At 49.4% G+C, this 15,772-nt stretch overlaps 1 protein-coding gene across 2 annotated transcripts in view; it reads right to left on the bottom strand.

The window, feature by feature from the left end:
* EYA2 (EYA transcriptional coactivator and phosphatase 2) overlaps positions 1 to 15,772 on the bottom strand; it is a 294,449-nt gene that overhangs the window by 11,790 nt on the left and 266,887 nt on the right. For both annotated transcript variants that reach the window (XM_003316981.5, XM_063802586.1), the window contains 2 exons: positions 7,097 to 7,155; positions 3,433 to 3,593 (listed from right to left, as the gene is read on the bottom strand). In XM_003316981.5, coding sequence (XP_003317029.2) covers positions 3,433 to 3,593; positions 7,097 to 7,155 — 220 coding nt within the window. The remainder of the gene's footprint in view (positions 1 to 3,432; positions 3,594 to 7,096; positions 7,156 to 15,772) is intronic.

Here is a 15,772-nt window from a genome sequence, read left to right as displayed (position 1 = left end):
GCCAACGTGGTGAAATCCAGTCTCTATCTCTACTAAAAATACAAAAATTAGCCGGGTGTGGTGGCAGGCGCCTGTATTCCCAGCTACTTGGGAGGCTGAGGCAGGAGAATTGCTTGAACTCGGGAGGCGGAGGTTGCAGTGAGCCGAGATTGTGCCACTATACTCCAGCCTAGGTGACAGGGTAAGACTCTCTCTCAAAAAAAAAAAAAAAAAAAAAAAGAATTTAAGTGATTTGCTCACTTGTTGATGGTCTGTTTCCTCCACTCACTGAATATAAAGTCTTTGAAAACAGGGACCTTGTTTCTTTTGTTCATTGCTGAATCCACAACCTAGGCCTTTGATGATGGACACATGGAAGAATGAATGAATGAATGAATCTTCTTACTGCTACATGTCCCATCTTCTCATTAGTCTATCAACTCTAGGAGAACACATGGCCTCTGGTTTTCCTCTCTCTCTGCACCTTCCCCACAGACCCTTAGCTGGAACCCTCAGTAACAATGTAAACTCATAAGGCTCAGAACTTTTCAGTTGACAAAGGGCTTCCCAACGTGCTGTCTTGTGTAGCTGGTTGCCCAACCACCCCTACTTTGCTCCACGCTGGGAAGTGTGCTTCAAGCTGTTTCCTCGGCGTTTTCCTCCAGGCTTGGCCTCCTTCCCACCTTCCCCAGATAACAAAAGTGCCACTTAATGAGAGCTTATGTGTGTCAGATGCCGTTCTGAGCACCTTTCCTGTGTGAATTCACAACATCCTGGCATGAATCCTTGTGTATATTGTGTATATTGCAGACACTATTAGCCACCTACCAATGATGCTGGGCAGCATCACTGGCCCCATTTTGCAAACGAGGAGGAAACTGAGGCACAGGGAGGTCAAATAACCTGCTCAGAGCTACATGGGAAGTGGTAGACGGAAGAATGACATCAGGCTAAGGCCCCTGATTTCAACCCCTTCCTCCTAGATGGTGATTTATTAAGCATTTTCTCTATTCTGTATTTTGCAGATGTCTTTCTTCCGAGTGTACCTTCTAAAACACTTGGAATCATGGGGATCTGTGGTGATCCCTGGGCTGGAAGCCACAGCCATGCACCTGGCTAGTTCTGTGATGCAGGAATAGCTGGGTTGGGGAAGGAGACCGGCATGCCGCTGGCTGTGGGCTCCTCACTGGCTGACGCCTTGGGTGCTCTCCCCTCAGCTATGGGTGAGCAGAGCAGCCTGACAAAGCCCTGGAATTTCCTGGGCCTTAACCTGGATGGGGAACAGATGCTCTCTGGTGGCCAACCCCATCCCTGTCTCACCTGAGTCAGCCCTCCTGCTCCCCTCCTCCCTCCGTGCAGGGCTGGGTACAAAGGCTGGGACCTGACCAGAGCTTGCTGCTTCACTCCTGCAATCAACACACTCACATCTGAGAGGCCACCAAGTGTGGCCCTGAAGGGCAGAGGTGGTGCAGTCATCCAGCCTGGGACTCCACTGTGGCCCTTCTGCCTGGGCTGTGTGACGCTGGGCAGGTTACTTAACCTCCGTAATCTCAGTTTCTGCTTTCAAGCAACACCGTTGATAAAAACATTTACCTTACAGGCATGCTGTGAAGAGTAAAGGAGCTAGTCCATGAAAACGGTGACAAAACTGGCAGAGCGAGTGCTCCTTAAACATTAGCTACTGCCAGGACCGCGCTTAGCACGTGGGCTGCATTAGCACCGCAGCCACGAACACGACAGGAAGTCTGTCCCAAAGAACGGATGGGAAAGCTCCAGGGACAGTAGAAGACGCAGGGGAACCCGAGGCTCCCAAGCAAAACTGAGAGCAACTCGTGACAAATGCCACCATTTATTGAGTTCCCGCTGTGTACCAGGCATGGAGTCATGCCTTTTGTATGCATTAACAATAAATCTCTCAATAATCCAGGGAAGCAGAAGTATTTGTATTCTCCATTTCATAGATTTAAAGACTGAGGCTCATTAAGATGACCGTATGTATGTTGCCTAAGGCCACATAGCTAGAAAGTTGTAGAGCTGCGACTGGAAGTGTGTTCTGTCCAGTTTGAGAACCGGGACTCTATTCTTTCTAGGAATGGAGGGAGGGGGCCCTAGAAGTTTTTGGGGCCAATGTGTATATTGCAGACACTATTAGCCACCTACTCAAACCCTGCCCTTATGGGCCAGTGGTTGGTTCCAGGCACTGTGGCAACCAGGAAGACTCCCAGATGTCTCCTGGGGACGGCGCAGTACCACCCCCAGTTAAAAACCTCTGTTCTAGAGAACTCCAGAATTCTCTAGACTACGGCTGAGCCAGCCTCGCCTTCAGTGCCTTTGGACTTCTTGTTTGGGGCAATGAGCAAATGTTCCTAGTACCTGAAGCCAGGGGGCGGGTCTCTCCTTGGCTGCACTTAGAATTCCCCAGGGATCTTTATGACTCCTGATGTCCAGGCTGCAGTGATACCAAGACCACCAGCAACTGAAACTCCCTGGGTGGTTCCAATGAGAGCCACGTGTGAGAACCAGTGACTTCTAGGGCTTCTTCAACTTTAATGCCTCCACAGTCACCTGGCAGGCTTGTTAAAAATGCAGATTCTGGGCCAGGCAGGTGGTGCATGCCTCTAATCCCAGCTACTTGGGAGGCTGAGGTGGGAAGATCACTTGAGGCCAGAAGTAGTTTGAGACCAGCCTGGGCAGCATAGCAAGACCTTGTCTCAAAAATAAAAAAATTTTTTTTAAAGCAGATTCTGAGTCAGTTGCCCAGGATGAGGCCTGAGACCCTGCACTTTTTTTTTTTTTTTTTTTTTTTTACGGGGTCTCACTTTGTCGCCCAGGCTGGGGTGCAGTGGTGTAATCTTGGGTCACTGCAGACTCTGCCTGCTGGTGACCCTGCACTTCTAACCAGCTCCGGGGGATGCTGATGTGGTTGGTCTGCGGACAACAATCTGAGATGCAAAGACTCAAGGCACAGGTCCTCCCGATTCCAGGGGGATTCTGGAATTCCAGAATCCAAGGGGGGATTCCAGGGCTGTGAAAACACAGATTGTGGGCCCCAGCGCAGAGTTTCAGATTTGCTAGGCCTGAGGTAGGGCCAGAGAATCTGCATTTTCAACACATCCCCAGGTGATGCTGTCGCTGCTACTTGGAGGACCACACTGTGAGAGCCTCTGGCTGTGGGTAAGAGAATTCCGCCCCCACGTCCACCCCGCGCCATTTGTGGCCTGAAGGATCTTGGACCAGATGCAGCCTCCATCCCTCGGCTTTCCCACCCCCAAAGTGAAGGTGACAAAATCCCAGTGCTCTATTCGGAAGGGTGTCGTCAGGGTTGCATTAAGTGGGCTGGTACTGAACTTGTGAACCTCTCTGCCTGGCGCCTGGCACAGCAGGGACACAGATTGACAGCATCCATCCCAATGAGCTTCCCTTCCTCGGAGGCCCGAGGCTCACGGTACTCACCACCAACGTTGTTCTTGTAGGTATTGTACATCTCCTTCACCCGCCGGTAGCGGAAGGCCAGCTTCCTCATCCAGTCCACGCCGCCGTGCACGCCAGAGCCCAGGCACAGGTTGGCTCCTGGGGCCGAACTGTGGAAGCCGTCAGCGGAGAAGTTGTATGTGCTGCGGAGAGAGGAGGGGAGGGACAGTGTTAGTGCAGGGGGGTGCAGGGCATCTTCCCTGGGAGACCACAGGCTCTGTGGGACCCAAGGGTGGCCTTTTGGGTGTGCATGAGCCCCTCGAAATGCACAGGGTGCTGCGAGTGTGCATTTGGGGGGCAGCAGGACCACAGCTTTCATTAGCTTCCCCAAGAAAAGTGGTGTCTTTTGCTTTTACCTGATCCACATCCATTTGCCTTTCTTTTGTTTATTTTTTAATTTTTATTTTTTTGAGACAGGGTCTTGCGCTGTTGCCCAGGTTGGAGTGCAGTGGTGTCATCACAGCTCATGGCAGCCTCAACCTCCCAGCTCAAGGGATCCTTTTACCTCAGCCTTCCGAGGAGCTGGGCCCACAGGCTCCTCGTGTGTGCGCCACCACACTTGGCTAACTTATTTTTATTTTTTGGAGAGATGGAGTCTCTCTATGTTGCCTGGGCTGGTCTTGAACTCCTGGGCTCAAGGGATCCTCCTACCTTGGCTTCCCAAAGTGCTGGGATTATAGGCATGCACCACCATGCCTCGTCCCTTATTTTGACTTTTTATTTTTTAATTTTTTTAATTTTTTAAAATTTATTTTGAGATGGAGTCTTGCTCTGTTGCCCAGGCTGGAGTGCAAAGGCATGATCTCGGCTCACTGCAACCTCTGCCTCCCAGGTTCAAGTGATTCTCCTGCCTCAGCCTCCCCCTCCCAAGTAGCTGGGATTACAGGTGCCCTCCACCACACCCAGGTAATTTTTTGTATTTTTAGTAGAGACAGGGTTTCACCATGTTGGCCAGGCTGGTCTTGCACTCCTGACCTCAAGTGATCCACCCGCCTTGGGCTCCCAAAGTGCTGGGATTACAGGCGTGAGCCACTGTGCCCGGCCATAAATTTATTCTTGAAAAAGTGAACACTCACCATTAACTCAGATGCTACCATGGGGAGATGTCTAGATGTTAGGAGATGGACGCCCTTGGAGAGGGCAGGAACCAGTGTCCATGATGGACAGAGGATCTGTTAAGAGCTTGGGTCCCAGAGCCAGGCTGCCTGGATTTGAATCCTGCCTTCCCTGCTGACCAGCCATGTGAGTTTGGGCCAATTGCTCAATCTCTCTATGCCTCACATTCCCCAGCTGAAAAATGAGGATGAGGATAAAAGCATCTCTCTCTCCTAGGGTTACTGTGGATATGCAATGAGTTATCCCATGCAATGCATTTAGAATAGAACATGGCACAAAACGAGGCATCTCTGAAGGTTGGTTCTTACTGCTAACTGAAAAAAACAAAACAAAACAAAACAAAAAAACAAACAAGAGGCATTTCATGTTTGGGACCTAGCATATAGTAGGTACTCCATAAATATTTCTTGAATGAATAAGTGGAGAATTTGGTCTCTAAGGAAGAAAACACCCTTGGGCTGAGAATTCTCAAAGTGAGGTACCAAATAGCTCAGCATGAGGGTTCAGAGGACTGTTGCTCTCAATTCCAAGCCAGCTAGCTACAGGGGAAACTATAGAAACAGAACGGTGCTGCTCACTGCCTTGAAAGGAAGAGTGCTTCCCAACGATGACTTCATGGAAAGGACCAATTAACCTTGATCTGGGGTTTATTTATTCCATCAGGTGAGAAGTCCTGGTGGGGCTGGAGCTTTGCTCCTTGCCAGTCCTGATTGCAGAAGGGATTTTCCGAATGGCTGATTAAAATGAAGCAGGCATCTGCCGGCTGATCACTTCCGATTGTGCCGGGCTTTGAAAAGACTTGCAGGGCTCAGGAACAGAAATTTTGATTTTTGTTTTTGCAGTAAGTTGGGAGAGACACCTTGGAAGCAGCTACTAAATAAAGTTACAATGACTGATCCAGTAACCAAAACATTAGTTGGTCTAATAATACATCTGATGAGCCTAAAGCCATTGAATTGTGGTAATTTTGGATGAGCACAGATTAACTATGGTTCCATTTTTACAAAGTTTTCCCAGGGGCAGGCTTGGAACATTCCAGCCCACATTCCTCTGGAAGCTGTCTCTCTTTTTTTTTTTTTTTTGAGACGGAGTCTCGCTCTGTACCCCAGGCTGGAGTGCAGTGGCACGATCTCGGCTTGCTGCAACCTCCGCCTCCTGGGTTCAAGCAATTCTCCTGCCTCAGCCTCCCAAGTAGCTGGGATTACAGGTGCCTGCCACCACGCCCAGCTAATTTTTGTATTTTTAGTAGAGATGGGGTTTCACTGTGTTGGCCAGGCTGGTCTCGAACTCCTGACCTCAGGTGATCCTTGCGCCTTGGCCTCCCAAAGTGCTGGGATTACAGGCGTGAGCCACCACACCCGGCCTGAAGGTGTCTCATATTAAGCAATAGGTTACCTGATTCCTGGAAGCCATGTCCTGGGAGTGTTTTCCCCTAGAAACCAGACACACCACTTATTCATTTGAGAAGTGTTTCTTAAGTATTGGCTGTATCAATTGTTATATTAAAAATATATGCATGCTGGTCGGGTGCGGTGGCTCACGCCTGTAACCCCAGCACTCTGGGAGGCTGAGGTGGGTAGATCACTTGAGGTTAGGAGTTTGAGACCAGCCTGGCCAATATGGTGAAACCCCGCCTCTACTAAAAATACAAAAAATTAGCTGGGTGTGGTGGTGCACGACTGTAATCCCAGCTACTCAGGAGGCTGAGGCAGGAGAATTGCTTGAGCCTGGGAGGTGGAGGTTGCAGTGAGCTGAGATCACACCATTGCACTCCAGCCTGGGTGACAAAAGTGAAAGTCAGCCTCAAAAAAAAGAAAAAGAAAAAAATATATATATGTATGCTAATGAATACAACCAAATATTTGGAGGCAGCTGCCTCCTTACGAAGACTGCTGGAGGAGGAGAAGCACGTGAAACTCTGAGCTTGACTACTGAGAAAAAATTGGTTATAACATCTCCGGACCCTTGATGGGAGGAGAGAAGCTGAAAGAAAGGGTATTTTCAACATTTTGAGCAGATCTGTGAAGAATATATACTAAACTCTTAATGGTGGTGAGTTTGGGAGGTGAGGTCAGGTTAAGTGTTTGAATTTTTTCTGTTATGCATGCATTACTTCAGTAAGCAGGAAAAAAATAGCAATAAATGAGCAGAGTTTAGTGATTTGAGGTGATGAGCAAGAGACTGTAGGGTTGAGGGGTGAGGTTGTGATTTTTTAAACAAATTTTTACTCATTTATTTATTATAGTAGAGATGGGGGTCTCACTATGTTGCTCAGGCTGGTTTTGAACTCCTGAGCTCAAGTGATCCTCCTGCTAAGACCTCCCAAAGTGCTGGGATTACAAGTATGAGCCACCACACCCGGCTAGTTGTGATTTTTGAGTTTGAGATGCAAAAGTCCCAGTTCTGGCTGGAGGCAGGCACACCTTGTCCTTGTAAGCAGCCCTCCTCTCCCACCCCACTTCCTAGTAGAAGGATAACTTCATAATCAATCAATCAATCAATGGGCATTTTTGACTCCCCAAATTCCCACCTTAAATCTTGGCCATTGTCATCTGATGAGACGTCATCAACGTGGATCTGGTCACAATCCTATGGAAAATTTGACAGAGAGAGAGAGAGAAAGAACATGCCTGGTTAATCTGATGTAGGCTTTAAGGGTTGGCCTCATAAGCTGAGGGCTGGGATGAGCACTGCACTGGGAGTCATCAGGCTCGGGTTCTAGTCTGGGTTTGGACACTCAAGGTTAGAGGTCCTTGGGTTCAATCTCATCCTCTTTGTCTGTTTGGTTTCCTTATAAATGAGCAGGTTGACTGCAAGGAAAGTGACCATACAGATACTCTCCAAACAGAGAGAGTTTTGCATTAAAGGGGGATGGTATTATACTAGGGGGATAGGTTCAAACCAGGACTCCCCTAGGTCCCCAGCTTCCCAAGTACGGCCAGACATTTGGTCACCCTGGCCATATGGTGGACACTTCTGCCTCGCTAAAGGTGTTCCCCCTGCTTGAAATGCTCTCCTGCTCATCTGCTTAGTAAACCCTGTGCTCTTCAAGTATTGGCTCCTGGAGGCACACCTGCTGTGCCTCATGATCTGTGATCATTTACTGAGCGCTTACTATGTGCCAGGCACTATCCCCAGGGCTTGCCATTGAACAAACTCCAATGCCATGCTGTTTCCCACTCAGTTTCCTTGGGGAAACACCTCTCTCTGTGGGACAAGACCATGGGGTGGAGGCTGGGCATGGTGGCTCATGCCTGTAATCCTAGCACTGTGGGAGACTGAGGCGGGTGGATTGTTTGAGGTCAGGGGTTCGAGACCAGCCTGGCCAACATGATGAAACCCTGTCTCTACTAAAATACAAAAATTAGCTGGGCGTGGTGGCAGGTGCCTGTAATCCCAGCCACTTGGGAGGCTGAGGCAGGAGAATTGCTTGAACCCAGCAAGTGGAGGTTGTAGTGAGCCGAGATCACGCCACTGTGCTCCAGCCTGGATGACAGAGCAAGATTCTGTCTCAAAAAAACAAAACAAAACAAAACAAAACGAAAGACTACAGGGTGGGGACAATGAAAACCAATCAGAGGGACCCAAGGTCCCCCTGGCCACAGTGATTGCTTCAAGGATGAACATGTGGTCTAAGGTGGGCCAATGGGAACCAGCCCGGGGACGTTGGCTGGGACTTTTGGAAGAGGTGCTGTCTCTTCCCTGGGGCTGTTGAATGGTGGATTAAGCCGGGAGCTGCTGAGGAAAGCAGGGCTGCGAGCTGGAGAGGGGGATGCCACGAGCATGCGATCTGATCCCCTGGATCCAGTCAGGACTGAAGCTGAGCCATCCCTGACTGTGCTGGGCTGAACAACGAACCCCCAAAGATGCGCACATTCTTATCTCGGAACCTGCAAATCTATTACTTTAAATGGCAATCAGGACTTTAGTTCAGTTAGAGATCTTGAGGTGGGAAGTTTTTCCTTGGCTGTCGGGGTGGGCCCTAAATGGAATCACATGGTTCCCTGTAAGAGAGTGATCTGATGACAGAAAGGAGAGGGTGACTGGAGTCATGTGCTTTGAAGATGGAAGAAGAGACCACAGTCAACATACACAAGTGGCCACTGGAAGAAAAACTAAAACAAACAAAAAACCAAAGGGCCAGGTGTGGTGGCTTACACCTGTAATCCCAGCATTTTGGGAGGCTGAGGCGGGTGGATCACTTGAGGCCAGGAGTTTGAGACCAGCCTGGCCAACATGGAGAAACCCCACCTCTACTAAAAATACAAAAAATTAGCTGGGCATGGTGGTGCACATCTGTGGTCCCAGCTACTTGGGAGGCTGAGGCACGAGAAGAGCTTGAACCTGGGAGGCAGGAGGCTGCAGTGAGCTGAGATCACACCACTGCACTCCAGCCTGGGCGACAGAGCGAGACTCTGTCTCAAAAAAAAAAAATAAAAAAAAAAAAAGTAAAAAAACCGATTCTCCTCTCAGAGCCTGACCTCCAGAACTGTAAGAGGACACATGTGTGTTGTCTGAAGCCAGTAACTGGGGGAAATTTGTTACAGCAGCCCTGGAGAACAAATACACCCACTTTTCAGATTAAGTGAGTGGAGCTGGGTTTCTGGCACTTTGCAGCCAAGAGTCATAAGGGATGCCATGTCCCATGTGGAGCCTACACGATGCACACCTGCCAACTCCGCCTGCGTCATGAAATGCCCTCGTGACACGCTGATGGGGCAAACATATCATGAGTGCACTTCATGATGCCAGCGGAGTGACATGATAATATGTTGATGGGGCAAAAAATGTGCGGGGGTGCCAGCCCCTGTGGTACTGGTTCAGGGTGCAGGCTCTGGAATCTGACCGCCTGGGCCTGGATCCTGGATCCAACCACTTCCCAGTGTGTGACCTTGAGCGAGGGGCATGACCCTCGTGAACCCCAGAGGCCTGACTGATAAATGGACCTGATAACTGAACCCACCTCCAGATGAGGTAAGGAGAAGCGAGATGCTGCATGAGAGCACTGAGAACAGTGTTGGGTGCACAGTGGCTGCTGCATACATGTTAGTTTCTACCACTGTGTTAAGATCTTACACATTTTCCCACAGTTTAGTTGCAAGGTGATTTCTGGAGGCAGCTGCCTCCTTACAAAGGCTGCTGGAGGAGGAGAAGCACGTGGGACTCTGAGCTTGACTACTGAGAAAAAATTGGTTGTAACATCTCTGGAACCTTGATGGGAGTAGAGAAGTTGGAAGAAAGGGTATTTGCAACATTTTGAACAGATCTCTTTTTAGACAATTGGACAAGCAAAAAGCTTTTTTTTTTTAAAGACAGTCTTGCTCTGTCACCCAAGCTGGAGTGCAGCGGCACAATCTCAGCTCACTGCCACCACCTCCCAGGTTTAGGTGATTCTCAAGCCTCAGCCTCTCGAGTAGTTGGGACTACAGGTGTGTGCCACCATGCCTAGCTAATTTTTGTATTTTGAGTAGAGATGAAGTTTTGCTATGTTGGCCAGGCTGGTCTCAAACTCCTGGCCTCAAGAGATCCTCTAGTCTTGGCCTCCCGAAGTGCTAAGATTGCAGGCATGAGCCACCGTGCCTGGCCAAAAGGCTTGAATTTATCTTTGAGAATATAAGCTTTGCAGGGGGATGGTGGGAAGCCCCTGCCTCATTCATTTTTTTTCTTTTTTTTAAAAAATAGAGATAGGGTCTCAATATGTTGCCCAGGCTGGTCTTGAACTTCTGGGCTCAAGTGATCCTCCCGCTGTGGCCTCCCAAAGTGGTAGAATTACAGGCCTCCTCATTAATTTTTAAAAGATACATAAGGTAGTCTTGTTGTTATGGTGATGTTTAGGGAGGCAAGAGAGGGGTCAGTGGCATCTGGGGCAGCCTGGGTTGCCTTGTGGGGAGCTGGGCTGGAATCTGAGAGAGGGGTTGGCAAGGGGGTAGTGTGGCTGCTGGTCCCTCTCTGGCCCCTTGAATGGGCCTCAGATTAGAAAGGGTTTTGATGAAAGGTGAGGCTTGTTTCCAGAGTCCTTGACACACATGGGCCCAGGCACAGCAACTTTGTGGCAGGTGACAAAGTGCGACTGCCATTCTCGCCTCTGCATAGGACCTTGCACCTCTATGACCCACGGGCAGCACCCTGGGTTTGGACAGTGGTGTGCTCTTAAGGCCTGGAGACCAACGGCAGCAGGGAAGTCCCCCCAGGTGGCTTCCTAGGGGTCAGCTCTGGGCAAATGGGAGTAAGCAGATGGCCAAGAACACAGTGGATGCTAAAGGGTGACCCTGAATGAGAAACTCACTGGGAAGTGGGGGACTGGAAGGACACTGAGTGACCACTCTTGAGCCAGCAGACATCTGGTTACACCTAAGCTTTTACTGCTCAGTATTTCGAATTTCCTTTCTTTCCATTTACCCAGGACTCTGATTAATGCTTGGTGGTCTCAGGTATAATCTACCCCCTCTCCCCAAGAAGGAGTGATCTTTTTTGCAGTAGTCAAGCACGATGATACCCTCTACATTGAAAGAATCTAGAGCCATGTTGTCTCATATGGTAGCAATTAGTTGCCTGTGGCTATTTATAGTTATATTGAAATTCAGTAAAGTTAAATAACATTAAAGGTTCTGTTCTTTAGTCCTACTTCAAGTGCTCAAGAGCTACATGTAGCCAGTGGTTACTGTAGTGAACGCTGCAGATATTTTATCATCGCAGAAATCTCTATTGGACAGCGCTGCTCTAGAGGGGTGAGGGAGTCAGGCCGGCAGCTTGTCTACTGTGTTGATAAGTTCAGTTACAGAAGAGCCTGCAAACTGGCCTGGAGACATATCTACTTAGCTCATCGCATGCTTACATTTTTTTGAAGCAATGGGCAATATGTAAACTTGGGGGATATCCTCTCTCTTTTCTCTCTGCCTCCTCTTCCCTTTCTCTTCTTGTTCTTGTTCTCTCTCCAGATTTTCAGCTACCTCCTTCAGCCAGGGCATCCATTTGCAGTTTCCCACCATCTCTACGGGGCTTGCTTCAGTTTACATTACCTGGATCCTCGACCCCCCCTAGGCATGTGAGTCTGAGACCTCTGAGCCATGGCCATATAAATGGATGGCCTAGAATGAGCAATCCTGACATGTTAAGGAAAATGGGATTTAAATGGCAACCGCTGACTTTACAGACCCAGGCGCAGAGGAAACAGCAGATAGCCCCCAGCTCACTGCTTTGCCTGAAACTGGAAAAACACCCCCTCCGCCCCCCAGGCCTTTCCTCAAGCTCTGGAGCCACTCCTGGGGTCACCCGGGCTCAGGCCTCTGGGCAGGGTTCCATGCGCTTTCCTTGATGTCAGGGGAAAGGCATTTGGGGAGGCTCTGTTTTTCTCATTTGTAAGGGGATTGTTGGGGGTGCTAAAGTGTGACAACAGTAGCGATCACATTTCGGTCTTAATAAAATACCGTGACGCTCAGCTAGACGCTACCTCATACTCCACCAGCTGACCTGGATCAAGTTACCCCTTGAGCCAGCTCGGAGGGGAGCTGGACCGCGCAGATGCCACGAGGATGGGGGAGCCTCCGGGGAAGAGAATCCCACGACCCTCAGTGCTGCCATCCCTCTCCTAGGTAGGAGGGTGAGGGCACTGTAAGTCAGAGGGGAGACTTGTCCACACGAACTGCAGGGTGCTTCTGGTCTCTTCCGGGTCAAAGTGTGAGTATCTTGGGGTGGGTGCTGAATGGGATCTGCTGGCAGAGACGGTGGAAGGGTTCCCATGGCCTTGACACAGGTTAAGTGCAGTGGGGCTAAGGACCGGGACCTGGTGCAATCCCCGTCTCGAGGGATTTTTACTTTCTGACCCAGAGTAACACCTGCAAAGAGCCTTGTGTAAAAATGTCCATCATCCTGGTGAGAAACTGGAAAACACCTAAAGTTCCCTTGATGAGGTTGTAGCTAAATAAAATGTGGTATATCCATTCAGTGGAATCCTACCCAGCAGTGCAGAAAAAGGAGGTGGATTTTTTTTTTTTTTTTTTGAGACAGAGTTTTGCTCTTGTTGCCCAGGCTGGAGTGTAATGGTGCAATCTCAGCTCACTGCAACCTTTTCCTCCCAGGTTCAAGCAATTCTCCTGCCTCAGCCTTCTGAGTAGCTGGGATTACAGGCATGCACCACCACGCCTGGCTAATTTTGTATTTTTAGTAGAGACGGGGTTTCTCCATCTTGGTCAGGCTGGTCTTGAACTCCCGACCTCAGATGACCCCCCTGCCTTGGACTCCCAAAGTGTGGGGATTACAGGCGTGAGCCACGTCCCAAGCCAAGGAGGTGAATTTTTATGCTAGCACATGGAAATGGTTCCAAGACATCCTAGAGTGTGAAAAACGCAGGTTAAAGAATCATACATCCGGCTGGGCGCGGTGGCTTACATCTGTAATCCCAGCACTTTGGGAGGCCAAGGTGGGCAGATAACTTGAGGTCAGGAGTTGGAGACCAGCCTGGCCAACATAGTGAAACCCTGTCTCTATTAAAAATACAAAAAGTTAGCCGGGCATGGTGGCATACACCTGTAATCCCAGCTACTTGGGAGGCTGAGAAAGGAGGATCGCTTGAGCCCAGGAGGTGGAGGTTACAGTGAGCTGAGATGGCGCCACTGCACTCCAGCCTGGGTGACAGAGCAAGACTCTGTTTAAAAAAAAAAAAAAAGAGTGATACACCCAGTATGATGCCATGTATATATTTATAAAATCTCATTAAAATATGAGATTTTTATATGGATATATTGTACATAACTGGAAAAAGAAAGATCTGGAAGCCCATACATCTGGCTGGAAGCAGCAGTTTCATATGGGGAGTCACTGGGATTGGGCTGGTGATCAAAGAAGGTTTTAGCTTATTGAAATACTTTCATTAAAAAAAATGAGGTCCAGGTGTGGTGGCTCACACCTATAATCCTAACACTTTGGGAGGCCGAGGAGGGTGGATCTCCTGAGCCCAAGAGTTTGAGACCAGCCTGGACAACATGGCGAGACTCTGTTTCTACCAAAAATACAAAAATTAGCCAGGCGTAGTGACATGTACCTACAGTTGTAGCTACTTGGGAGGCTGAGGTGGGAGGATCACCTAAGCCTGGGGAGGTCGAGGCTGGAGTGAGTTATGATCGCACCACTGTACTTCAGCCTGGGTGACAGGGCGAGACTGTGTCTCAAAAAAGAAAAAAAAAAAAAGGATAATGTGTGTATGTATTGCTTTTGAAAAAAATTAATTACAAATATCTCAGTGAGATAGAGACAAAAATCTCTATCATTGGACAGAAACTAGTATCGGACTAGGGATAGAAACTAGTATTTATTAAAAGCTTTCAATGTGCCAGGGACTATGGCCAGCACTTTCTATATATGTAGTAGGAAACTAGGAGAAAACGAGGCAGAGAGGAGCGTGGGAACATGCCTGCTATGGGTTGAACTGTGTCCCCTACAAGATGTTGAATGTGACCTTATTTGGAAATAGGGTCTTTGCAGATGATCACATTAAGATGAGGACCTTAGCGTGGGCCTTCAACCAATATGTCTATGTCCTTATAAAGGGGGTATTTGGACACAGAGACAGAAGACGAAGAATGCCAGGTGATGACGAGGACAGAGACCGGGTGACATGTTCTCTACGAGTCAGAGGACATCCGAGACCACCAGGAGCTAGGAGAGAGGCAAGGAAAAGATTCTCCCTTGCAGCCCTCAGAAGGAACCAACCTTGATCTTGGACTTCTCATCTCATGAACTGTGGGACAGTAAGTTTCTCTTGTTTAAGGCACCCAGTCTGTGGGACTTTGTAATGGCAGCCCAAGCAAACTCAGATGTGCCCAAGGCGAGGGGAAGAGGAGCCAGCACCCGGACCCATCTCCTTTCAGAGCCTGTGCTCGAGAAGATCTGTCTATCACAAGACTATAAAAACACCTACTATGGGCCCGGCACCGCATCAGACAATGATGGGTCAAGAGAGGGGAAGCTTCTTTCTTCTCCAAGAAAACATCCGGTTTTGGGGGATGGGGGGCTGGAGGCCCTGGGGACCCTGGGATGGGGAACCACGGTGGCTTCCGTGGAGGCTTCAGCAGGGGCAGCCGGGGCTGGGGTCATAGCCACGGACAGGGCCCGGGCCAAGGCCGAGGAGCTCACAGAGGCAAGACCAAGGACAAGGAGTGGACGTCTATCCCCAAGCTGGGCCACCTGGTCAAGGACATGAAGATCAAGTTCCTGGAGGAGATCTATCTCTTCTTCCTGGCCATCAAAGAGTTTGAGATCATTGACTTTTTCCTGGGGGCTTCTCTCAAGGATGAGGTTTTGAAGATCATGCCAGTGCAAAAGCAGACCCACGCCAGCCAGCGCACCAGGCTCAAGGGATTTATTGCCATCGGTGACTATAATGGTATGTCGGTCTGGGTGTTAAGTGCTCCAAGGAGGTGGCCACTGCCACCCGCGGGGCCATCATCCTGGGCTAGCTCTCCATTGTCCCCATGTGCAGAGGCTACTGGGGGAGCAAGATCGGCAAGCCCCACACCGTCCCTTGTAAGGTGACAGGCCACTGCGGCTCTGTGCTGGTGCGCCTCATCCCTGCACCCAGGGGCACTGGCATCGTCTCGGTCCCCATGCCCAAAAGCTGCTGCTGATGGCGGGTATCTATGACTGCTACGCTGCAGCTGCACTGCCACCCTGGGAAACTTCGCCAAGGCCACCTTTGATGCTATCTCTAAGACCTACAGCTACCCGACCCCCAACCTCTGGAAGGAGACTGTATTCACCAAGTCTCCCTAGAATTCAGGAATTCAGGTCAGGAATTCACTGACTACCTTGTCAAGACCCCATCAGAGTCTCTGTGCAGAGGACTCAGGCTCCAGCTGTGGCTACAACATAGGGTTTTTATACAAGAAAAATAAAGTGAATTAAGCTTGAAAAAAAAAAAAAAGAGAGGGGAGGCTTCAAGGATGAAATCTGGCTCTTGCCCTCACAGTGCCTATCATGTCACTGGAAAAGACAAGGCAAAGAGGCATGAAATACCAAATTGCTGATTCAAGATGTGTACACACTGATCACCTTCTATGTTCCCAACACTGGCCTAGGCACTGCATGTGTCTTGGAGTTATCCCCGTCTCCTCTCTCTGACATCCTGCCACCCATCCATCACCAAATCCTGTTGGCTTTCCCTTCGACATATACCCACAATCTGACCATTCTCACCTCCTCCACTGCCCGC

Source organism: Pan troglodytes, chromosome 21 (assembly GCF_028858775.2).
Source record: "Pan troglodytes isolate AG18354 chromosome 21, NHGRI_mPanTro3-v2.0_pri, whole genome shotgun sequence".
In the NCBI taxonomy this organism is placed as follows: Eukaryota; Metazoa; Chordata; class Mammalia; order Primates; family Hominidae; genus Pan; species Pan troglodytes.
The sequence above is the reverse complement of the archived record's forward strand: the minus strand, read 5'-3'. Positions and strand labels throughout refer to the sequence as shown.